This window comes from Panthera tigris, chromosome B2, assembly GCF_018350195.1.
Source record: "Panthera tigris isolate Pti1 chromosome B2, P.tigris_Pti1_mat1.1, whole genome shotgun sequence".
Taxonomy (NCBI): Eukaryota; Metazoa; Chordata; class Mammalia; order Carnivora; family Felidae; genus Panthera; species Panthera tigris.
This window is the reverse complement of record NC_056664.1, coordinates 131,848,405-131,874,150: the sequence shown is the minus strand read 5'-3', so window position 1 is coordinate 131,874,150 and position 25,746 is coordinate 131,848,405. Positions and strand designations below refer to the sequence as shown.

At 35.6% G+C, this 25,746-nt stretch overlaps 1 protein-coding gene across 6 annotated transcripts in view; it reads right to left on the bottom strand.

The window, feature by feature from the left end:
* STXBP5 (syntaxin binding protein 5) overlaps nt 1–25,746 on the bottom strand; it is a 167,596-nt gene that overhangs the window by 89,138 nt on the left and 52,712 nt on the right. For all 6 annotated transcript variants that reach the window (XM_007086879.2, XM_042987284.1, XM_007086880.2 and 3 more), the window contains exons 5-9: nt 25,068–25,202; nt 22,782–22,845; nt 18,022–18,105; nt 14,583–14,706; nt 3,676–3,754 (exon numbers count right to left, since the gene is read on the bottom strand). In XM_007086879.2, the coding sequence (XP_007086941.2) occupies nt 3,676–3,754; nt 14,583–14,706; nt 18,022–18,105; nt 22,782–22,845; nt 25,068–25,202 (486 nt within the window). The remainder of the gene's footprint in view (nt 1–3,675; nt 3,755–14,582; nt 14,707–18,021; nt 18,106–22,781; nt 22,846–25,067; nt 25,203–25,746) is intronic.

Below are 25,746 nucleotides of genomic sequence, written 5' to 3'. Positions count from 1 at the left end.
ATAATGTCATAATGTTTCTCAGAGTGGAATTCTCAATCCAGGGAAGAATATCAGTGAGGCTCCTTACTTACTATAGTTTTGCCAACCTTACAACTTGTACATCTGCTCTGAGAAAGCAAAATCAGAGATGCCCGTCAGGGCTCATCGAATGCTGTTCTGAGACAAGAGGTATGCGAGACAACCGGTTGGAAGGGTATGTTCCAAGTGCTTCGTCTATCTCATCTTCGTAACAACTCTATAAGGCAGATACTATTATTGTTCCTGCCTGACAGATGAAGATACAAGCACAGGAAGCTTAGCTGATGTGCCCAAGATGGCAGGGCTCTGAGGAAGCAGCGGACCCAGGCGGGCCGGCTCCAGAGCTCACACCCTTAATCGCTTTGCTCGAGCACCATCTGCTGTAGCACTCCACGCCTGGGTCACGCCAGTGTTGAAAAAACCAACTTCGACAGAATTGGCTTCACATTTAACTTTGGATTAAGAACTGGCCATGCAAAGAATAGTTCCATAGTTTTAATAAAAGTGCTATCAAAATGTTCTATTAATTATACTGTCACCGTTCACTATGTTAGGGGAAAAATCTGCTCTCTCCTGGTGCAACATATGCTTTTATTTTACTAGGAAACAAAAGCCAGATACAACATCGTGATTCCATTTTTTGTCAGAGTGTACCTTTGCTTCAGAAACAAATTATATGTTATTATTGATCTATAACAGTTAATTCTTCACGGATACACTTTTCGAAACACCGGCCTATGTTCTTTTTCCTCATATTCAGTAACAGTATGCTAGGGCAATTAGAACTGAGACAGGTATGTCCCATGCTTTCACTGAGCTGAATATTTAAGAGGGAACACATGAATTAAACTAATAATTTCATCATTAATGACAAGTAAAAATTCTAGAAGGGAAAAATACAGCATGCTTTGAGACTATATTACTGCGGTCCTAATCTAGGCAACATGGCCAAGACATCCACAAAGCAGTGATATTATTGTTGAGTTATAACGGATGAAAGAGAATCTTTCTCCTCAAATGATTTCTAGGCAAAAAGAAGACAATGCAGATCTTGAGGAGGGAAGGATGACTCTTCTAATAAAATCTGGTAATTTGCCAATATTACTTGTTGCCAACCTGACAAACAACTTCAGGTAGTACCTGCTCAAGACACTTGCTAGGAACAGGAAAAGGGGAGAGCTGACTGGCTTACTTAAAGGACGGTGATTCTGCTGTAGGTGGAATAGGGGTGCAGTTCTCAATGCTGGTTGCACACTGGAATTCTAAGGAACTATCTCAAGTTTCCAAAGAGGCCATGCACTGTGAAATAAGAACCTGTTTAATTTACCCAATGTCCTATGCCAGGTGAAAAAAGAAATTGTAAAGCTAGTGAAGATCATTATCAGAGGGTGATCCTATTGATCAATTTACAGGTATCTACAAATGCATACAAAGGAATGAGACTTTTTTTTTTTTTCATTTCTGATCTTAAGAAAAAGTATGGCTGCCATCCTGAAGAAACTGGAAACATAAACATTATCATTATAAAAGAATTGAAAACAGGTGGGGCACCTGGGTGGCTCAGTTGGTTAAACATCTGACTCTTGATTTTGGCTCAGGTAATGATCTCACCGTTTGTGAGTTCGAGCCCCGCATCGGGCTCCTTGCTGACGATGTGAAACCTGCTTGGGATTCTCTCCCTACCACTCTCTCTGCCCTTCCCCTGTTTGTGTTCTCTCTCTCTCTCTCTCTCTCTCTCTCTCTCTCTCTCCCTCTCCCTCTCTCCCTCCCTCCCTCCCTCCCTCTTCTCTCTCTCAAAATAGATAAGCTTAAAAAAAATTGAAAACAGTAAAGCACAAATAGAAAAAAAAAAATCCTCCCTGGACATTCGCCTTTGTTTCCAATCAGTAGACAACAGGCATGGTTAATTTAAATGTGTAGACAATTCATTTGATGTTGTATTGTAAACTATAAACACAGGTTTTTTTCTGGTTCACCCCACACACTTTGTTTTTGTTTTTGCTGTCATTGCCTTTCCTTACATTCCTTTGCCATAGGACAAATTATGCAAACAATTTGGTAGTAGGAAGTAGGTAGTAGGCAGGACAGTTGGTAGTAGAAGTTTTCTAGTAACAATAAGAGCAACTATTCAGAGGAAGTTTATTATGTACCGGGCACTCTGTGAAATGCTTTCAATACATGACTGTCTCTCACTTAATTCATCACAATCACCTTTTGACCTATTATCATATTTATGTAATAAATGAGAAAACTGAAGTTCCAAGAAGTCAAAAAACTCTATGCCAAAGGTCACACAGTGAGGGATGCCACAGTCAATTAAACAGATGCCATTCCTTTTGGAGTTCATTCAACCTCTTGTTGGAACCAGTACATCTTCCGAATCCCACAGGAAGGCTGATGAGTATCAAGGACAAGTAACAGCAACCTTATGATTCTTCAGCCACTGTCTTTCTCAAATGAGAATAGGGCTAAAATGAATACGATTAGAAGACGAGTAAATAGAGGTCAGTGGACCACAGTTATAACAACCAGTGGTTATAAGCTGGTATTTAAAAACTGGGGCACCGGGGTGGCGTAGGCAGTTAAGCATCCAACTCTCGATCTCGGCTCAGGTCATGATCTCGGCTCAGGTCATGATGTCACGGTTTGTGAGATCAAGCCCCACACTGGACTCTGTGCTGATGGTGCAGAGCCTGCTTGGGATTCTGTCTCTCTTTCTCTCTGCCCCTACCCCTGTGTGCTCTTTCTCTCTCTCAAAATACATAAACTTAAAAAAGAAAACATATGCCAGGGTTCTAAATTTCCATGCATCAGAATCTCCTCTCAGTCTAATTAAAATACAGATTGGTTGGCTCCACCCACAGATAGTTTCTGATCCAGAAGGTGTGGGGAAGAGTCTGAGAATTTGCATTTCTAACAAGGTCTCAGCTAATACTGCTGTTCCAAGGACCACAATTTGAGAACCAATCCTCTGTATACACTACATAAATTCACTCCCTTACATAGCTATGATAAATAAAACCACACACTCTTCCTGGGGAACTAGAACATAAATAAAAGGCTTCTTTCAGGGGTTAATGAGGTGGAATTTTCTAACAAACATTTATAATTTTTCCCTTTATTATACATTTAAACATCTGGTACATATAAGAAATACAAACTACAACTGACAAACTTCCTTTAATATTTAAACCGTATGTGTTTTTGTATTTGCCAAATATTCTCATGATGAGATTTAATTTGTGAAAAACACACATAACTTTCGTAATTAACATATATAGTATAAATAGGTTAAGTTTTAAATATTTGTTCACTGCTTGTTCCAGTTTTCAGTAGTGAATACTACTGTGAATAGTAGTGAATAGCAGCAACCATTGTTGCTAAAGAGTAACTGAACTGAATGTATAACGTTTAACAAGAAAGATTATTCAAACTTTCCAAGATACATTACAAAACTACCAAAGACAAAGAGAATACAAAGAAATACTTTATCCTAAATTTACCAATTTTAGTTATTTCATTAAATAAAGCATGCATAAAATTTAAGACTGGGCTAGAACATTCTAAAGTAGGCTTTAAAACATAATGATAAAATAGCCTTTAGTGCTATTTTAGTAATTATATACAATGAATATTGGCAATGAAGTAAAATCTTACCCAGATCTAGTCGTTTTGAATTCCACCTTGAGGATAGGTTTGCATGGTTCTGGCTTCTTTCCATCCTTTAACTGTTTTCCTAAAATATATTTTCCTGCATTAAATTCTAAAATTCTAAATTACTCTAAATTCTTAAATTGATAGTTAATATATAAAATGAAAGTAAAGTATAATGAAATCAACCATGAAACATTTTTAAACAATTTTGAAAGAAGTTTTCAATATAAAATATTTAAAATGATCAAGTAATTTTTACTGTTTGAAAGTCAGTGCTGCAAAGTAAATGAGTAACTTAGTACATTTATGTGACAAAATTCTTGAAAAGAGACATTGATAGCCTTTCCAATGTTCTTAATTACAGATAAGCAAACAGAATTTCAATTTTGTAAATGAATTCAAGTTTTAAAATAGCTAGATTTAAAAAAATAAATTAAGCCATATTTTACCCAAGTGTGACAGGTTGCAAAATTAAACCCTATGCTAATAACTTCATTTATATTTATTCTAAAGTAGGATCCATCCACTGTAATGTCTGAAGAGACTGCTAAAATAAACCAAGCTCTATAAAATGTCAGAAATTCATACTGTGAAAGAATTTTATTATTTTAAAAAAAGTTTTATTTCTGCTATTTCTACATATTCATTGTAGAAACAACACAGAAAAATATAAAGCAAATAAAACATATTCCCCTTCTTAGAGATTAATCATTCTCAACATTATTGTAATATTCTTGGGAGATCCCAAACACATGCCTCTACCCCATACTTCTCTCCCACCTTCCCCCTGCCTCTTGGCACACCTGCTCATTCTAATAAACTTTCATTGTTTAAATTTTATTCTTGTTTGCCTCACCGACAAGAATGTAAATGCCATGAAGGCAAAGGTTTTACGTGTGTATGTGTTTCTGTTGATGTATTCCTGGTGACAAACATTATTTGGCATAAAGTGGGCACTCAGTTACTATTTAATGAGTGTGTAAATTGATGATTTTTCCTAAGGATTAATTCTTAGGAAAAGGGATATGTGGGTCAAACTGTATTCCAAACAGGCTATACCAATTCATACATCCAACAGCAGTGTAAGAACATAGTTTGCTACACTCTTCGTAAACAATGTTTTCTTTTGTTTTGTTTTTGTTAAGTGGAAAGGGTATCTCATTTTAATTTGTGTTGTTTTAATCTCTGAGTATTCTTTGCCTTTCCGGTCATCTGTATATCTTCTTTGAAAAATACCTCATGTCCTTTACCTATGCTTATATCTTACCTTCTTTACATTTAAAAATGCTAATCAAAGGTCATTAACACTATATCCGTCATATATTACAGGTATTTTTCCTAGACTCATTTACGACTGAATTCTTAGAAAATTTAAAAAACTGCACAAAAGTATACATTTAAATAATCAAGTCTATCAGTCTTAATCATGTGCCCAGTTAAGAAAACTAAAAATCTTAAAATGCCAATTCTTCCACAATTAATTCACAAATTTAATGTAATTAGAATTCCAACAGCTTTTCTTGGATTTGCACAAAATGACCTTAAAGTTCACATGGTCAGCTCACTACCTATGAATAAGCTAAGGAAAACTAGGAAAGGAAGGTGACTTCCAGAATGACAAAGTAAGGACCTCTGTGAACTCGCTCTCCCACAAAAATTTAAATACTAGCAACTAAAGTTAACCACTTCAGAACTGTGAAGTCACAAAACAAGCGGAACATTGTCTACCCAACAGAATGATGGAAACTCGGGGCGGGGGGGGGGGGGGGATGTTCTGATGAAAGGCTATTCCCAACCTCCTCACTCCCCAGCTCAGTGACTAGACAAACAGGAAAAAGCAATAATACATGCCATCACAGAGGGTTGAAATTTCGCAATTCCATCAAAACCAGCTTTGTTAGACCACAATCATTGATATTTTGTCCCAACTCACAGCTCCCTGGAAACTATTCCCAAGATATCGTGGCAATTTCATTTGACACAGACATCAGCTTAGGGAGACAGAAGGTCTCATACCTGCAGGGCAGCATAGATACAATAACAATTTGCTGGTGGTATCACAGTTGCCTAAGGCTGTGGTTTCAGGTGTGTCAAGTAAGAGCCTGGGCAAGAATTTAAAGAAAATCCTGAAAAACTAGACATACACTAGGACTAAAAGGTTGCATACAGGTGCAAAGTCATGTGCATGCTCAGAAAATACCTAGGAAAGAAGGAAGTCACTCTTTGATTTTGAAACCTTGAGCAAAGAGGAAGTTAAAAAAAGGAAAATGCAGAAGTAAAATGGGCTATAATGTCTACTGTTAGCAGGAATGTTGTAAAAGAAGTACTCATACATGGCTGAAGGAAATGTGTAATGGACACAGTCTCTTTGAAAGGCAGCCTGAGAACATTAATTAAAAGCAGAAATACTTATAGGGCGCCTGGGTGGCTCAGTTGGTTAAGCGGCTGACTTCAGCTCAGGTCATGACCTCACGGTTAGGGAGTTTGAGCCCCACATGGGGCTCTGTGCTGACAGCTCAGAGCCTGGAGCCTGCTTCAGATTCTGTGTCTCCCTCTCTCTCTGCCCTCCCCGACTCATGCTCTGTCTCTCTCCCTCTCTCTCTTTCAAAAATAAACAAATTTTTTTTTAAAAAATACTTAAAACTCTAACCCTTAGGAACAGCAATTCTACTCTTAAACATTTATTCCATAAAAACAAAAGGACCAATGCCTACCAAATATGTACAAGATGGTAACAGCAACATAACTTGTAGTGTATTTTCAAGAACTGAAAATAAAGTGAACGTCCATTATTTTGGAATGGCTGAACACTGGGAAAAACTGGGACACAAACAATTGGCTATTACATGACTATTAAGATGAAGGAATTAGAACTATGCCAGATGACACGAAGAGACTTTCCTCAAGTACACTGGATTCGGAAAACATACAAAAAAGACTAATATAATTCTGTGTTTTGGAAAACAATGCCCAAACCCTCATATTTACATATATACATGTACTAATATATATAATTTTAGAAGCATATTTATTTTGGAAGAACACCTGTAAGATTTTTGACAGTGTACCTGGTAGGACAGGAAAGGGGACCGGGCTGCTAACATGGGGAAAGGCTGAGGGAGAAGGGACTGGCAAGATACGATCACATTTATGGGATCCTTGGTTTCCCTTCCTTGGTTTCATGCTTATTACGAAGTTCTTCCCTGCCCCCACATCATTTAAGTTTCTTTTTGCAGTATCTTATAATTGCTTTACAGTCCCACTCATTACATTTCATTATTTTGTGAAGTTTATTTTGGCACAGGGAAAGTATTTTTCCTCTAACAATTTCCGAGCTATTTTTATAGTTCTATTGAGCTGTAATTGCCAGACAGCAAAGTGCACAGATTTAAAGTGTACAATTTGAAGAGTTGTGATAGAGGTATGCACCTACCAGCGCTATTTATTGAACCATCATAGCTTTCCCACGGATTCAAAATGTCACCTTTATTACATTAAATTTTTATAAATACACACCTGTCAACTGGTATTAGAGCATCTAATCCTGCCTCAAGATCCCAGGGAATCATCTCTTCCCCTCTTTGTATGAAATGACAATGTAATGAAACTTGAACCTCTGGCATCCTAGTTTACAAAAACCAAGTGGCCAGTGACAAAGTAAGCAGAACACCAGACCGAGGGACTGGAAAGGACTGCTAGGAGAGAAGACTGGTTTACTGAGTGGGGAAGGGGAATTGAGAAAAAAAGAAAGGTAGAAAAAAAGGACACCTAAATCTGAAAATTAGTCCCTCACACTGTACAAGGAACACAGGATTTTAACCACTATTTCAGTATGTTCAGAAATATAGGGCCTTCCAGTAAGTTAAATGTCTGCTCTGACAGCCAGCATCAGGCCTTTAGTCTCCTTCTACCCCCCAAAGTTCTAATGAAAGTGTCAGACTGATAAAACTTGAGAATGCGGACATAAATTTTATATTTATTTTCTCAAAGGTTACTTTTGTATACATTTTGCTTCATGAAGTAAACAATTATTCAACTGTAACTCAATTTAATTTATTTCAATATTCACCACCACTCTTTCAGTGGCTAGGATGAGTTTTAAAGAAGGACATTGAGTGGTGTATCTACTGAATCCTTACAAGTTGGAGCTTTTATATGTCATGCACAAAACATGGCTAGGTACAAAATTCTTAGCTTTTGTCTTGCTCAATAGTCTTCCATGTTGTTCCACCATGTCCAGCATTTAAACTTATAATGAAGTTTAAAGCCAGTCTGATTTTTATTTCTTTATAAGTAAACTTTTTTTCCCACCCCCTATAAGGATGCTGCAGAGTAGTTTCATTATCTCCGTAAGTCAAAAATGTTGCAGTTTTTATAGTCATCTTTCTTCATTAATCTTGTGTGGACATTAATGAGTCCTTTTGATCAGCATAGTCTGTTGTTTTTTTTTTTCCAACTCAGATTTTTAAAATTATGTCACCAATCATTGCTTCATTACAGAAAAATTTATTCATCTGTAATCCTAGATTAACCATTTTCTAAATCAAGTAAGTAACAAGGCATAAGATTTAATACAGCACATATACAGGATGTTTAGAGGATCACCTGATTTCACCACTAGGTGTCATTTTACTTCTTACTTGCTCTGTCACCCGAGCAGCAAAAATCTGTGCTTATTCAGCTTGTGCTTGTTCAAATACCTGTGAACTGCCTTGATAAGTTGTTGAAAAGAGCTGGTTAATTATAAAACAACTTAATAAATCATATAAACCTCCTTGTCACATCTGATTCCTTATCTCTTACTATGCCCTGCTCTCCATTCCTGTAAACCACCCAGCCACAAAGAATTGGTCTAAGCCCTGTAGATTAAATTCCAGAATTGTATTCACGTATGTCCATTTCTTCCCATTTGTTGTCACGATCGAAATCTTCAATATTTATTGTTTATAAAAGCTTCTTAATTGGTCTCCCTCTTCTGCCGCCAGCTCAACTGATGCACTACCATCAAAGTAGTATTTCCAAAATATAGATTTTGTTTCTCATTGTAAAATCATTTAGGTCTCCATCACAAAGTCCACCGTGGTAGCCACCACTCATACACGGCTACTTAACACCTAAAATGTGGCTCGTCCAAGATGTGGTATAATTGTAAAGTACATATATTTCAAAGAGTATAAAAAAAGAATGTGAAATATCTCAAGTTTGTATAAAAAAAGAATGTGAAATATCTCAAACATTATTAAAACTAATTTGACCTTTTTCAACAGTTACTGGTATAGTTACTAATAAATTTAAAACTACACATGCAGCTTGCATTACATTTCTATTGGACGGTGATGTTCTAGAAAATAAAATGATTCCACTGGAGAATCACACCGTTAACAATACTAGTCTGAAACGAGGAGGGTGTTCTTTCTTTAATGAGTGTGAAGACACCCCAGCTGGAGATATCTGAATATGTAGTTTTTGACTCTTGGCCAAGGGCAATGGGAGTTATGATATGCTTGTTCAAGTTCCAAAACGCCCCAAAACTCCCCTGGTAACCCCGAGTGTAACAGTTTTACTGATGGCTGGCAATGGGCCTAATTGGTTTGGCAAGACTGGCTTGATCACTGAAAGGGTAAATTGAGTTCCTCAGAAGTCAGATGGTGGTTGGAGGGAGACTCAGCACGATCCTTGTGTACATTTAAGTGCCTGTGGGAGCTTGGATATGGGACGTCTCTCAGAATGCTTACCTGCGTTATGTTTCTCCTGCTGCAGGATGATATCCTTTGCCTTGAAATAAAAGCTTTATTTGCATATGCTCTCTGGAGTCTGGTAAGTCCTTTCAAATTCATAAACTGAGCAAAACTTTGTAATGAACTATATAAAGAACTGCAATATGGTTTTATTATTTATTGAATATTTTATGCTTCCAGTGAATCTTAAAGGTAGACTAATACAATTTTTTGCATGTCATATCTTTAAGATACTGTATTGACTTTTACTTATGTAAGATTTTATTTTCTCTTCAGTGACACTTAACAGAATTAAAGTTTCCCAACCTTGGTTTATTTCTTAATAAGTAGATGAGACTGTACCAATTAATAAGCTTTAGGAAATAAATTTTAAAATATCATGTCCTTTAACGGACATCTATTGATTTTAACCATCTATCACGTCTATCTCCTTTGAGAATCATCTGATTTTGATGAAGGTGACAATCAGAAAAATCTCACTCTGATTGACACACACATACCCAGGATTAGAGGGGAGATCCTGTGGTGCCCTGAACCAGCAAATCATAGAATCATTATGATTGCTTCAGGGTAAATATGTGAGCCATTCCAGGATTATCAAGTTCTTCCCTCCTAAATTATGAAAGCTTGTCTGTCCTAGGAGACAAACAGGTAAAAAGAGAAAAGTGGAACTCACCCTTAGGCTTACCATATGAAATACAGCATTTATAGCCCACCAAGATGAAATGACTTTGCAGTCAGTAGATGGAACAAATACTGCTTTATTTCCACAGATTCACAAAACTTTACACCTTAAAAATCACCTTGTTCACCTTAGATGACACTAAGTCCCAGAGAATAGTAATTACCTCCACAAAGTCATTTCACACATAGCAAAGCTAGAGTTACATTCCAGGTTGTCTGATTGCCAAAGAAATGTTCTCTGCAATTCATAAAAACTAGATTAAAGGGAGCTATCACTGTTTTAGTCAAAAATCACCTGTTAAGTATTTTAGACACACGAATGAAAACTTTCTGAAAAAATGTAACTATCAACCATCTTTATATGCATTGTAAAGTTATCCAACATTGTATCAAAAAATTATCTTAAATGAATTCAAATTATTTTCCTTTACTGGAAATCTGATCGTTACTATCTAGATAACTGCTGTGCCCCTCAGAAGAAGAGTCCGGCAAACAACTTTAGCTATGAAAGATATCATCAAAGGGTAACTGGAACATAATAGCTAACACATCTGGAGAACTATCTTACGATTCAGTTATAGTTCAAGCCCATCATTCCCCAAAGTGTACTTCATAGAACACTAGAGAACCACAAGATGTCCTCCAAATAAAAGATACTAAAGTCAAATACGTTTGTGAAAAGCCACATAAAATAAATGCATTTGTAAACCGTATAAATAATATATATAGGGATGTACCTATATGTGTGTACGTGTATATACATATATACGCTTAGAAATTCGTAGCACACATTAAAGGTTATGAAGTATTACAGTGAAGAAAATGCTCAATTTTAATTCAGCATTTCCTAATCTTCAACTATAACATGCTTTTTCACCAAAAAATTCATTAACGTAAGAAAAATTTGTATTGTGAAATATATTTTGGGGAACAATAATCTAAAAATCTTTTGGTACTATCCTATCAAATAAATACCAGACCCAGATTTATAATTATTATAATCACATATGTATAGCACATCACAGTTTTCAGGTACTTTCACTTATATTTTGTTTATTTGATCCAGGATATAGAACAGTGCCTATCACATGGTAGCCCCAATATTTGCTGAATTTAAGTAAAAATAATCCCCACAACAACCATGTCAGAAGGCTAAATTCATTTATTATCCCCATTTATAATTGAGGATGTTGAGGTTCAGAAATATTAATTGACTTCCCAAAGGCCACAGACCTAGAAACTAGGGAACCAGGGCTTGACCACAAATCTTCTGACTTTAAAACCCCATGTTAGGTTGATTACGTCTTCTGAACAAATTCTTCAAGGACATCTCAAGCTATTCCTTACCTTGAACGTCATGTAATAAAAGTACTGGCAGAAGTCTTAAAGTACAATCATTTCCTGACTATCAAGGTAATGCTTACAAATGCTTTTTAAGAAGAAGATACCCAACCATTAAATGGGTTTAAATATAAAAAAAATCAAAATGGACAAAATTTTAAGTCTAGTATATTTAAAGTAATTTACCATAACTGTTAGAAAGTAAAAGCAAGAGACAACAACAGAAGACACTAATGAGAAAATAACCCTAAATTTCAATCCATCAAAGCAGACATTTAGTACACCCAAATTATACACCACAAGTATGGTTATATATGGAATATATGACACCTTGTTACGGCATGAAAAACACATTTTTCTAGTTTAATGTATAAAAATGTATTTAGTTTTGTCACTGAAATCAGTTATTAACGTAAACTTAACTCTGGTAGGTTACCCACCCTTAGCAATAAGCAGTAAACATTATTACTGTTGAAAATAATTCATATTTTATTAAGAGTACTTCTGATCATATACATTTTTAGACTGCTATTATATGCAATAAATGCCATCCTACTTTTTCACACCTGCCACAGAAAAAACTTATTTACACTTTATTTGGATTCTAATTTTGAAAAGAACATATTACTACAAATATTCTGTCTTATTCATTTAAAAATAATTTTAGCTAGTGACTTTGCTAAGATACTACAAACTCTATAGAAACTTTATGCCACTTCTGAAAATCTGCTCTCAAAGAGCTAAGATTTTGGCATAAAAAGGGATCAAGATTAAACAAGAAAGTCAACATTTGGCAATTATCACAGTAAAGTTAATCCAGCCAAGAAACAACAATGGGTGCTAAAAACAGAGGGTATAATTTTGAGGAGGTACAGTATGTTGATACAGTCTCAAAGTACTCCCTTCAAATCAAAATATTTACTGATTACAAATACAAGTTAAAATAGTTATCAATTTCAAAGGGAAAACGAATGCTGTAATAGAGAGCTCTGACAGAAGTTTAATCAAGGGACCAAGGTATAAGATACCATCAATGTGGACAAATCAAACACAAGTTCCACTTGGAAGGCAGCAAAAAGAAAGCAAACCTTTTGAGAGAGTGCAATCTGAATCTAAGCATGAAAAAACATCAGACAAAACTAAATGCAGGCATATTCTATAAAATGACTAACCTACAATATTCAAAATTTGTCAGTTATGAAAATCAAGAAAAGGCTCAAGAACTGTTCCAGTTGGAAAGACACTGAAGAAACATGACAACTAAATGTAATCTGCATATAGACCCTTTTGATAAAAGGCAAAAGGTGGTGATACAGGAGAATGTTCTTATTTGTAAGAAATAGATACTGGAATATTTGGGGGTGACTGAGCAGTATGTCAACAACTTACTCTCAAACCGTTAAAAAGAAAAAAAAGTACCATTCTTACGTAAAAAGATAAAAATTTAGATAAACTTAAAACTGCAAAACCAATGTTGTATATTTCTATCATCTTTGATACTAGTTTCATTTTCTCCTGGATTTGAAATGAAAGGTTTGAAACTAATCATCCACTTTTTGGTTTTCAGGATTCTTAGGATGTAGAGGTCTTAGGAGATCCTAAAATTTAAGGGAATTCCTAGGAGTATCACCAAGACTAGAGAACTAGGCACTAATAAAAAATGAAAATATATTAAGAAAAACTGGAACCTTAATCATTAAGGGCTATCCTCTGGATGCACACATAAATACACCTGTTGCAAATTTAAAATAGTTTTTCTGGAAGACTGCTACCACAAAGCAATGGTAAAGTATATCACAATGTGTGGCTTTAAGAATTACTATTTTTTTCTAGAAAACAACTCTAAAAACCCATCCTGACACAGGTAGATAAACCGTTAATTTTACTGTTTCTTTAATTTCTATGTTGCAATAATTTAGATTAATATTTTTTTAAAGTAGGAACTGATCATTTTAAAGCAAAAAATATTAGCAATACTACAGGATATTCTTCAATATACTACCAAAAAATAACAATTCCTTTAATCTCCCTAAATTCACTGGTTAAGAATCTCTTAGGGTGGTTGGAGAATGCAGATTAATAAAGAAATACAAATTCCTAAGCTTCATTCAAAACTCAAAGAAGGCCTTCATAATCTCTTCATAAACACCCTAATAAAACCTTCTTAAGAGGTTCTGTCAATAGAGCTTGCGCAGAAAAGAATTAACACAGCAAGCTTGAGACTGCTATCCCTAGAAAGGTTGGCTTGCAGGGTTAGCTCTTGGTTGGCATCTGGTAACTGGCTTTTGAGATGGTTTCCACAATTCCGATTCTGATAAGGGTGACACAGTGTGCCTAAGCTGTCTGTATGAACAAAACAATTTATGACGAATCCCTGCTTTCTTTCTGGGCATCTGAAATTTTGGTATGCGCTAAAGCAGAAAGTGTTGGTGGAGAGACTCCAATAAAAACTCCAAACCCCTGGGCTCATCCGAGGTTCCATGTTAGACAACATTTCACATATCTGGTAACAACTCATTGCTAGAGCAAGTAAACATGTCCTGTGTCACTTCACTGGGAGAGGGCTATTGGAAGCTTCCTCCAGACTTTACCTCATGTACCTTTTCCGTTTGTTGATTTTACTCTTCATCCCTTTGCTGAGTCCTGGGAGTCTCACTAGTAAATCATCAAACTTGGGGTGACCTTGGGAACCTTTGACATAATTCTTCAATGCATAAAATTACCTTATGTAGAGTTCAAAGTGTTTCAGTACACACACACACACACACACACACACACACACACACACACACAAGCTGCACACACACAAGCTGCATGCAACTTGCAAGTGATAACTTTAAGATGAGAAAGGCTTAAAGTAAGTCCTATATCTTTCACAAAATTATTCACTTTTTGGACTACTGGACAAACAATATTCAGAAGACAATGTGCCATTCATTTGCTCAAAGTTCAAATTTGAAGTATCAACTGTAAATACACTTAGAGAGTTTATTAGCTGGTTGTTACATTTTATTTCCATATGTGTATATATTTTTAATTTCCTTAAAAAAACCCTCATCCTTATCCTCAAAAACAAAACAAAAAATCCAAATTCAAAACAGTTTAATGTACACAATTTTTGTAGCGTTCAAAGGGATACATTCTTACCATGTGGAGTGATTGTCTGTACAGGTTTAGCTGGGGACCTCACATTCCATATAGTCAAGGTGCCGTCTGAATGACTGCAAATAAACTGTTTTCCCTCATGATGCCAAGCAACAGAGTGAATAGCCTATAGAAGAGGGGTGAAGAATTCCATTTTTAGAAAGAAAATCTCAACACCAAGCTATATACAATCAATATTATAATTTTCAACTTTAACCTTTTCCTATTTTCCAAGCTAAAGTCAACATGTTACAACCTTTACATTCCCATTAGCCCTCTTATAATGCAAATGAAATTTAATACGATATTGACACTGTTTTAATTCTTTTTATTCCTTAAGCCAGCATGAGGATGATATAATAGTGATATATGTATTAGCAACACATTCACGAAAACAATGTATTCTTATAGTTTCTCAGAATAAACTATAGCTAAACTTAAATTATCAAGTAGTTACAATCAATATCCCATCAGAAAAAAAAATGGTTGCATTAGATTAGAACAGATTTTTTTTAAACATTCTTTTTTTTTTTTTTTTAATTTTTTTAACGTTTTTTTAATTTATTTTTGAGACAGAGAGAGACAGAGCATGAATGGGGGAGGGTCAGAGAGAGAGGGAGACACAGAATCTGAAGCAGACTCCAGGCTCTGAGCTGTTAGCACAGAGCCCGATGCGGGGCTCGAACTCACGGACCGCGAGATCATGACCTGAGCCGAAGTCGGCCGCTTAACCGACTGAGCCACCCAGGCGCCCCTAGAACAGATTTTTTAAATCAACTAAAACTCTAAGACAGAAACATAGATTTGGAACTAAGATCAACTAAAAAAAAAAAAAAAAAAACCTCAGACTCAGCTCCAACATGTTACCCATCTCTCACAGTAATGAGATGATTTTTAAAATCTGAAGAGACCCTTTTTTGATTAGAAAGTTATTTTATACCTCTGAGCCACTTAAAAACTATCTGAGAAATATTTTTATATGACCAAAGTATGTAACCTTTCAATTTTTGTTCTAATATTATTCTGTCTGCAAAAAAAAAAAAAAAAAACACAAAAAAAAAACCCAAAAATAAAATCACTCTCCTAGGTCCTCTTTAAATAACTTCTCAACTCAAGTTGATAACACTCCTAGTTCTTCATGGTCAATTGACTTTAAAAGCTGCCCTACTGGAATATGGCAGAACTGCTAAGGGCAGCACAAAACCACATAACTGAAACTTAAGAGCTCCACTCATATACAGGTCAACGTTTACTATTATCTCATTCGATTTAATCTTGAACTATTTTAAACTATCAACGTTTACTATCATCTCGTTCAATTTAGTTTTCAAAATCTGCTCTGACTTTAATGTAGAAAATAGATTTACAGGTCAAAACTTTCAATGAAATTATAGGAACCTTCTGTTAAAAATATTTTTTTATACTTTCAACGAGATCTTGATTATTGAGCCACACGCTGCTTATAAATAAAAACTTAAAAAACTATGAAAAAAATAGACACAAAGTATGCTGCTATGAAAACAAAGGAAATTCTCTTTTAGTTCTGCTTACAAAGATACTATGCAAATATTAATAAAGTATTCCAAGTATTACTATATTTTCTCAATGTCATCTGCTATTTAAGTAACTGAAAGCATCAATACGAAGACATGACATATTTTATCTTAAAAACAAGAAAAACCACTGATACACCTCCTAGCTCTAGTCATTGAATTAGAAATCATGACCCTTACTAATCCCCAGATTACAGTTACTGGATACCATTTCACACTGACTGAGCCACATTTCATAAAAACATCCTAAGTTTGAAACAAAAATATGCAAAATTAATAGTTACACTTTGTTATAATAATGGCAGGGAAGCTATCCATGACTATTATCACCAAAGAATTCAGGAACCAAAAGGAGGAGGTTCACTGACCAAAAATGGAACAATCTGAAAATCAGTAAGAATAGTAACTTCAACGCGTCAAAGGAAAGCAAACATGTTTAAATCCTTAAGTACATAGTGAAACTAGAAGCAAGAACAAATTGGTCATCATTGAGATTACTAGAGAACAACCCCTTTAGAGTAAATATCGAAGTAAAATGAGAGAATCATTGACGCTTTTCTTAAGAACTGTACTACTATTAACCAAATAGTAGATGAGAAGTTTCTCTTTACACTCAAGTGTCTGAGTTAATAAGTAGAGGAGGAATTACAGAATTACACCTTCGTTTTGCAACCTCTATCCATTAATAAATCTAGGCCTTGAACAACACTGCCTGCTCACCTCACAGACACTAACACTCCACCTAACAGAAAAGCATCAGCATCATTTATTAAGAAGTCTCGCTAAAAATGAAAAATGAATCTGAATTCGATCAAGCCTCAGCATACTATCCATTTTATAGGAAATCTAAGGGCAAAAAAAAAAAAAAAAAGTTAAACACAAGAGGGACGGAGCCAGAAAAATCTAGTCTTTGGGAGACTCTACCTTTAACAAATAAATGGCCATAAAGAAGGAATGCAGGGGCGCCTGGGTGGCTCGGTCGGTTAAGCGTCCGACTTCGGCTCAGGTCATGATCTCGTAGTCGGTGAGTTCAAGCCCCGCGTCGGGCTCTGTGCTGACCGCTCAGAGCCTGGAGCCTGTTTCAGATTCTGTGTCTCCCTCTCTCTCTGCCCCTCCCCTGTTCATGCTCTGTCTCTCTCTGTCTCAAAAATAAATAAACGTTAAAAAAAATTTAAAAAAGAAAGAAGGAATGCAGCAAGGAGGGAAGGCAAAAGGTGAGGAGAGGCCTACAGTTTGTGAGACTTAAAAGACATTGGTCAACCACAATCAATCTTTATTTGGATCTTTTTTTTTTTTTTAAATTTTTTTTTAACGTTTATTTATTTTTGAGACAGAGAGAGACAGAGCATGAATGGGGGAGGGTCAGAGAGAGAGGGAGACACAGAATCTGAAACAGGCTCCAGGGTCTGAGGGGTCAGCACAGAGCCCGACGCGGGACTTGAACTCACGGACAGCGAGATCGTGACCTGAGCCGAAGTCAGACGCTTAACTGACTGAGCCACCCAGGCACCCCTTTCTTTGGAACTTAAAACAAGTGAAACTATACTTGTCTACAGTTTACTATGACTTGTATATAATAAAAAAAAATAGGATACATTTATTAATTTGCTGGTAAATGACAGAATACTTCTAGGAGAACCAACGAGATAAACGGCTGACACTAGTCCCAGGGTTAAAGGGATTAGAAGGCCAAAAGACAGGGGTGGAGAAGAGATTTTTTTGTTTTTTAAATCATTTAAGCTATGTGATTATCTGTTTTATATATTTAAAAAGTGTTACAATTACAAAGGTTGCCTCAACTAAAATCACCAATTAAGTTCTTAGAGAAGCTGTTCTGAAGTAGAAAAATGACAAAAATAACGTTTGAGTAGCAAAACTAATGTTATTACCTCATCATACGTGTATCTGTAGTCGGCTTTCTTTGATTTGAGGTCCCATAACACCACTGTTCCAGATTCGAAGCCAATCAAAAGCTGTAATAAAAGAAAATGCCATATGACCTAGGAATGATATTAATTATGTGAAACATTTATTTGCTGACAATAAAGATAAATATTATCATTCACGTTTTAAGTATAAAATTATAATTAAACATCTTCATTGCTAATCATATGAATGATGAGGATACTGCACTGCAGTATATTATGTATTATATATTAATATTATATATTACATACATATATGTTTGATGATTAGTGACTCAACATATATAACTAGTTATTGAGAAAGAAAACAGTACCATTTTGAAGTCCGGTGTGTACATTTTCATTAATTAATATAACATAATAAATTACTAACTAAAAATTAACATTTGTAGGTGCTTTCGAGTTTACAAACTCTCCTAATTCAACACATTTTAGATAATCTCACTTACTCATCTATCTGTTGATAAGTTCCAAGTTATATCCAGCCTAGATCCTTCTCATGAGATTCAGACTCAATTCCAGTGGTCACAGCTCCCTTTACTAACTCCGTAAGAGCCTCAAAGTAAACGTGTCCAAAAGTGAATTTGTTATTTTCCCCCTACACTATGTCTCTCTATTTCCTGTCTTAATGTTCATTAAGTTGCTCAAACAAACATCTGGAGGATCATCCCTAAGTCTCGTCTCCCTCATCAGGGAAAATCATCCGGTGATTTTAAAATTACGTTCCATTATCTCTCCACTTTCCCCCACCTCCAATACCTCTCTCCTGGTTCAAGACACAAAGTTTTTTTTTCTGGTCTCCCCGTCTCCCGACCCCAGTTTTGCTCCTTTTTAAACTCATTCCCTATTGTAGCTAGTGTTTTAACAGTTCTAAAACGCAAACCTGATTATGGAAATGCATGCTTTCATTTAAACTTTTTTATTGTCTTACCATTACTTTTAGGATAAAGTCCAAACTGAGTATTATGACCTGTAAGATTTACTATGGTGTGACTGCTGCTTACCTCTCCAGCTTCGTCCCTTGTCACATCCCTCTTACCCAATACACTCCAGCACATCTCTCCGTTCATGCTCTCTTACCTTTGCTGCCTTCCCACCTGGGCCACATTTCAATGTCTCCCTCTTTGCCTGACCAATCCTACTAACATCTAGATGTTGTTTCAGCTATTACTTCCTCTGGGAAGCGTTCCTTGACCTGCCAAACGTAAGTCAATCCCATTCCTATGTCCTTCAACAGCACTCTGTACATTTTTTTAATCTGAAGGATTGCTACACAATAGTGGCCTTTTCCTTAGCTGAATTTTCTTACTGACTATAATACTAGTCTATTTAGGCAAGGACTGGTCTTATCTTGTTCACCACCACCGTAAGACACTGAGCCTGACTGATATGTTGTAGGTACTTAATATATTTTGGGAGGGAATAAATAAATTCCAGAATGGAATGCATGTCCTTGCTTTACAGACTGTCCACTGTCTATCAAACCTCTTCTGCCCACAACCCCCGAACTTGACTTTTTCAAATCTCAGTATTCCCTTTGCTTGAAACCTCCTTCTCTTTTATTCTCTGAGTGATCTTCTATTCATTTTTAAGTCTCAATTTAGTGATGCTCCCTTGGGTAAGCCAACCCCCCATTTCTCTAGATAGACTAAGATCTTCCTTCTCCTATGCCAACACATGCATTTTCATCTGTATGTCTCTAATATCTATTATATTGCCTAGTACACAGAAGACAATAAATATTTGTTTAATAAACACATAAATGACTAGTAGGTAGCTAATAGTTGTAATGTAATCTGGGGATATGAACAAAGTCTGGGGCGGTCCCAATAATTTTAATGAAATAGCAATTTTGTGGGTTTCAGACTTCAGGGGTATCTGAAAAGACAATCATTGAAGCTAACAAGCTTTCCCCCACCTTGTCAGGAAGTATAGTTAATTTTGCTAATACAAACTGTTCTTTTCTAGACAATGTGAGATACATACTCCTTCTGGAAAAACTGGTATTTGTTTCCTTTACCTTCTCCTAGTCCCTCTAAATACCTTAAGACATGTAACATGGCATTTTCTGAGGGGGAAGTAATAGAGAAACTTCAGGAATAAGAGATGGAAAAGGATAAAACTTAAGAGTTGATATACAGTGTAAACAGCACGGGATTGCTCAGGACATAGGTCCCTTAAGCTCTCGTCTTAGATTTGTTACTTAGTAGCCATTTAACATTAAGGAAGTAATTTTATCCATCCAGATGTTAATAACATAAGAGGGTTATAGTAAGTTTTAACATCTCTAGCCTGCTCTAATATCCTAAGAATGTTAGAAATCTGTGTCAACAGGTTAGACTTTAATCCCCATAATCTCCTAAATATTATAAAAATAGAAGAGCTAACTTAAAAGATATGGTATTTAAACATGGAAAATTCTTTCAATATTAATTCCCGCTAGAATCTTTTCTCAGAGATGTTAATTTACATACTGTTGAGCAGTTTCCTTTTATTTTCTTCTCTCCTAAAAAAATTAGTGGGTACACTCAATATGAATGGGACTCTCTGCAACATCAATAACTCTGGGGATGGAATCAGAACGATCAGTGTTCAAAATTCCAGCTCTGTCGCTATCTAGCTTTGTACCTCTGGAACACGTAATCACACCAAGTGTCTGCCTCAGCATCTGTAAATTCAGGAAGACAACTAACTTACAAATTGTTAAGAGGATCGAATAAAATAGTGCATATAAAGTAGAAAGCACGGTGCCCAAAATAAAGCAGAATTCAGTAAGTGGCAGTCATTACTGTTACTATCCTAAGTAAGTTTACACTAACGCCTAACCTTCCCTAGCCAAGGCCTTTGCTTACTGTGGTGGCATCTCCTATAAGGTTAGCTTTGAAGGAATCTGCCCCGTCGCCTTTCTTTAGTGACACAATGTTACAAAGATCTTTGGAAACAGCAGAAGAGTCACTGACACAAAGTGGGCTTTTCTATTAGAAATCAAAGGTTAGACAATATAAACTAGTCTAGTACCTTAATATTTCAACAACGTTTAGATGAGATTAACTCTGGAAACTAAGGAGAATAACATAATGCCAGGTTTCAAAAAGTGAGGATGATACAAGCAGCTATACGTAATTTATTTATACAATAAATTAAGTATATACTGAGGAATTACTATTTCTATGTCAGGTGCTATGGGAAACATAAACCTTTGTAAATCTCTCTATGCTCAAGGGGTCTCTCGAGCGCAGGGGACGTGAGATATGCACATATTTCTAATACATGGCAATAGGTGACAAGTACTGTAAAACTTGCACAACTAAGGTGCTAATGGATTTGAAAGTGAGAGAAAGCATTTTTAGTCAGGATTAACAGCAAAGATATCACGAAAGATATATATTTAATCTAAGCCTCAAAATGTGGGTACGAATTCAGCAGACAGCATTCAGTGGAAAAGCATTGCATACAAAGGGACTCCCATACAGGAGGCAGGTAGGCAGCAAAGAACAGCTCACATCTGGGAAACAATAACTATTTGCTTCAGCAGAGCATTCAGGTGAAGGTGTTATGAAAGACAGTGGAACCTAGGAGCTATGTTTTAAGGAAACTGTATCTTGTTAGATACTGCAGAACCACCAAAAGCTTTTCAACAAGGAGAGCAATAACATTAAAACAGCATTCTAGGAAGACTGATCTGGAAACGACTCATGAATGGGTTGGAACGCTTGAACTACAGTGGCCGTAATGAGGTTGAATAAAAAACAGACACTGCAAAGAAATGATTAAATGACTTAGTGACTGAATCCAGAAAGAAGGGAGGGAAGTTTTCAATTCTCTTGCCATGCCTCCCACCTAAAGGCTTCTAAACAAGTACCTTGTATCAAATAAATAAAGTGTAGATATAGGTTACTGTAACTTGCTTCCTGTGAAGTTTCTCTCAAAGCATACATTTGTATGATTACAAGCTAACTCCAAACAGTAGAGCTATGCCTTTGTTTTCCCAGTAGCAAATAAAAGAATAGTGTTATACAACACACAGGCCAGACCACTCCCATTAGTTGAGGAAAGGAAAAACCTTCACAAAATCTAGAAGTTTCATTTCACTGACTTTTGATAGTGATAAACTTCCTGGCGTTTATGTAGGATGATATCATAAAACTATTTAAGTAAGAGATTCATGGAAAAGGAATTTTTATTTTTAAATGTATTAACAAATCTAAACAATAGCTAGATACTGACTATATGAAACTGGTTTTGAGTATAAAAAGTGAAGTAATATTTTAAAAAATCTCTACATTATTAATCTAAGCTATCTATGAAGAAAAACTGAAGAGTGAGGAGTACAGAGACACCTCTAACATAAGGCATTATGTGCTAAATGCTACAAAATTTGTATAAAGTGTTAAAAATAATTCGAAAGCAAAGAAAACAGTTTTTGCCAGATTTCCACAAAATCTTAATATGCCAAAAATAAATAACTTTGAATTGTACTTATTACATTTTATTTGTCTTAGGGTTTTTTTGTGTTCTTTAAAATTATAAATGATTCTAATTCTTTCACTTGTTCTTCATAATATTTAAATAAACCAGTAAATGTCTATGATGGACAACATTTGTTAGAAATGTCAACTTTGCAAGGTAAATACATGTGGCACTAGAACAGTTTGCATATTTTTTAAAAAATACCAAGATCCATGCATTTAAGTAATAAGTAATTTTTTAGGAAAAAATTCTACCTTTCCTTCATCCATTGGGTTATCACTTATATGGACAACGGGTCCTGGGTGAGATTTAGATGACCTAAAAAAGAAAAGTTAGCAAGACTTTTTTTTTCTCAATTAAAAATTTCAATACAACTATATATTCATTATAATGAAACCAATGAATGGACGATAAAGATGTATTTATAAAGGGTGAGAACAATTCAGTAAGTAATCGGTAAGAAATGTATAGTTCTTACTATGGATCAAAATAGGAATCAGAGGAAAATTTGGGTGGGGGATGAGTTAAATAGGTGATGGGGACTAAAGGGCCACTTGTGATGAGCACTGGAAGTGCCCAATCACTATACTGTGTAGCTGAAACTAATATTACACTGTATGTTAAGTAACTGGAATTTAAATAAAAACTAAAACAAAACATAGCAATCAGAGGAAAAATAGTGACACTGATACAAATCCACAAAATTTACAAGTACACTTTCTGTATAGGAATATTCAATGTAGTATTTTAGCACAAAAAAAAATCTATTCTCATGGTAGAATTCTCAGAATTAATATTTTTAAATAAGCATCATCTAAAATATTGCAATCTTATTTTACTCAACTCTAGCCTCCAACTGGAGCATCCATAGTTCCATAGTTCACCCACAAAAAAACAGGAAAAATTCTATTATTTTTTTTAACAAAACAACAAAACTAATGCCACTGTATACATGCTCAGAGAAAAAGAAGTCATATAGATAAGAATGGAGCTGAATTTATGCCCATACAGTAGGAATAAGCACCTCCCTATTCATAAATTCCAAGGGTTGAGACACCAGCCCACTTCATGAGACCTTTGTGAAACCATACAGACATCTATCTGCACCAGGCCAACCTAGTGGATGCTGTGATCAACTCAAAGAACAACCACAAAAACCCACACCTTGGACCAAGGCACTGAGATATGATAACATTACTGCCACAGGAAGAAAAACCAGGCTTAGTACATTATAATAGTTGACCAAGACGTTGCTTAAGAGTGATGCCACAAATTTATCCTTATGTCAAATTCTGTGGAATGCAATAATACAGAACTATTTGTTTAAAAACAAACAAAAGATGGGGCACCTGGGTGGCTCAGTAGGTTAAGCATCCGACTTCGGATCATGATCTCACGGTTTGTGAGTTTGAGCCCCTCATTGGGCTCTCTGCTGACAGCTCAGAGCCTGGAGCCTACTTCGGATTCTGTGTCTCCCTCTCTCTCTGTCCCTCCCCCACTCATGCTCTGTCTCTCTGTCTCTCAAAAATAAATGTTAAAAAAATTTTTAAAAACAAACGAAACATCGAAAATGAATTTTGTCAATGTCCATACATTTTTATTTTTATGTCTAAATAATATGAGAAAAAACCTGAGATAAGATATAAAGATAAGAGTTGGGGTGCCTGGGTGGCTCAGTGGTTGAGCATCCGACTTCAGCTCAGGTCATGATTTCACAGTCTGTGAGCTCGAGCCCCAGGTCAGGCTCTGGGCTGACAGCTCAGAGCCTGGAGCCTGTATCAGATTCTGTGCCTCCCTCTCTCTCTGGCCCTCCCCCGTTCATGCTCTGTCTCTCTCTGTCTCAAAAATAAATAAACGTTAAAAAAAAAATTAAAAAAGATATAAAGATAAGATTCTAAAACAAAGTGCAAAGTTAGTGCTAAAGATCCTTAAGGCCTTACAGCTGAACCCTGTTTTTGTTGCTATTGTTAAATGAAAACAATCATCATATCAAAATTAAGGATTGTTAAATGAAAACAATCATCATTACATCAAAATTAACAAATTGTCAAATTCTGCAATATTATATTGTAAACATTTACATTATATTTGTCAGTTATTTAAACATATCAAGTACCGGTTTAGATCAATGTTTTCTAAACACTGGTGGCAACCCATTAGTGGGTCATGAAATCAACTTAGTGGGGTATGACTAACATCTGAAAGAAAAATAAACAGAAGATAAAAGTACAGAAAAAAAAATTGGGAGTGTTTTTCACCTAATAATTGTTTCATTAAACTTATGCTACAATTGGTACATACATACACAGGTTTATATATACATATGATCACATATCTATCTATCTATCTATATATATACAGAACATTTAAATGCACAAACTGTTAATAGTATAATATTTAGAAAAGGCTAATAAATCTGTGTTTAATATCAAGAATGTCTGACATATTTAATTCCACACGGATTTACTCATTAGCTATTATATAAAGATATCATACATGGTCCTGATACTTTCAGATATGGAATATTTGCTCAAACTCACAGTTCAATGGCTTTATTCCACATAATGACGTAGCCTGAGAGTGTGAAGGACTCCACATTGACAATATGTATATTACCTCGTTCAGTGCCCACATAGAGCCACTTACTCTGGAAAGGCAGATGGCAAAATGTAACCCTGCAAGAGAAAATATAACCAAAAAGGAAATTAGAAAAACGTCTGTAACTTTTGTTAATTGTATTAGAGGGTTAATCATGATGTCTAATTTAGGAAAGGCAAAAATGATACGAAACCAGATTTATCCACTCATTGTGGTTAACATTTTTTTTAATTTATTTTTTTAAGTTTATTTATTTATTTAGAGAAGATGAGTGGGGGAGGGGCAGAGAGAGGAAAAGATAGAATCCCCAAGCAGGCTCTGTGTTGTCAGTGGACAGCCTGACACAGGACTCGATCTGAGATCATGACCTGAGCTGAAATCAAGAGTCAGATGCTTAACTGACTGAGCCACTCAGGGGTCCGTGTGATTAATATTCGACATACAAATTCAACTTATATGTCAAACAGAAGGCCTTATAGTAGATAGACATGATGGCTTGACAGAAAGAAGATGAGTTTTAAAGTTACCATGTGTTTCAAATCTGGCTATGTCATCCACTGTGTTACTTTAGGAGCATCACATATTTAACCATTGAACCACAAACCATTAATACCCACATGA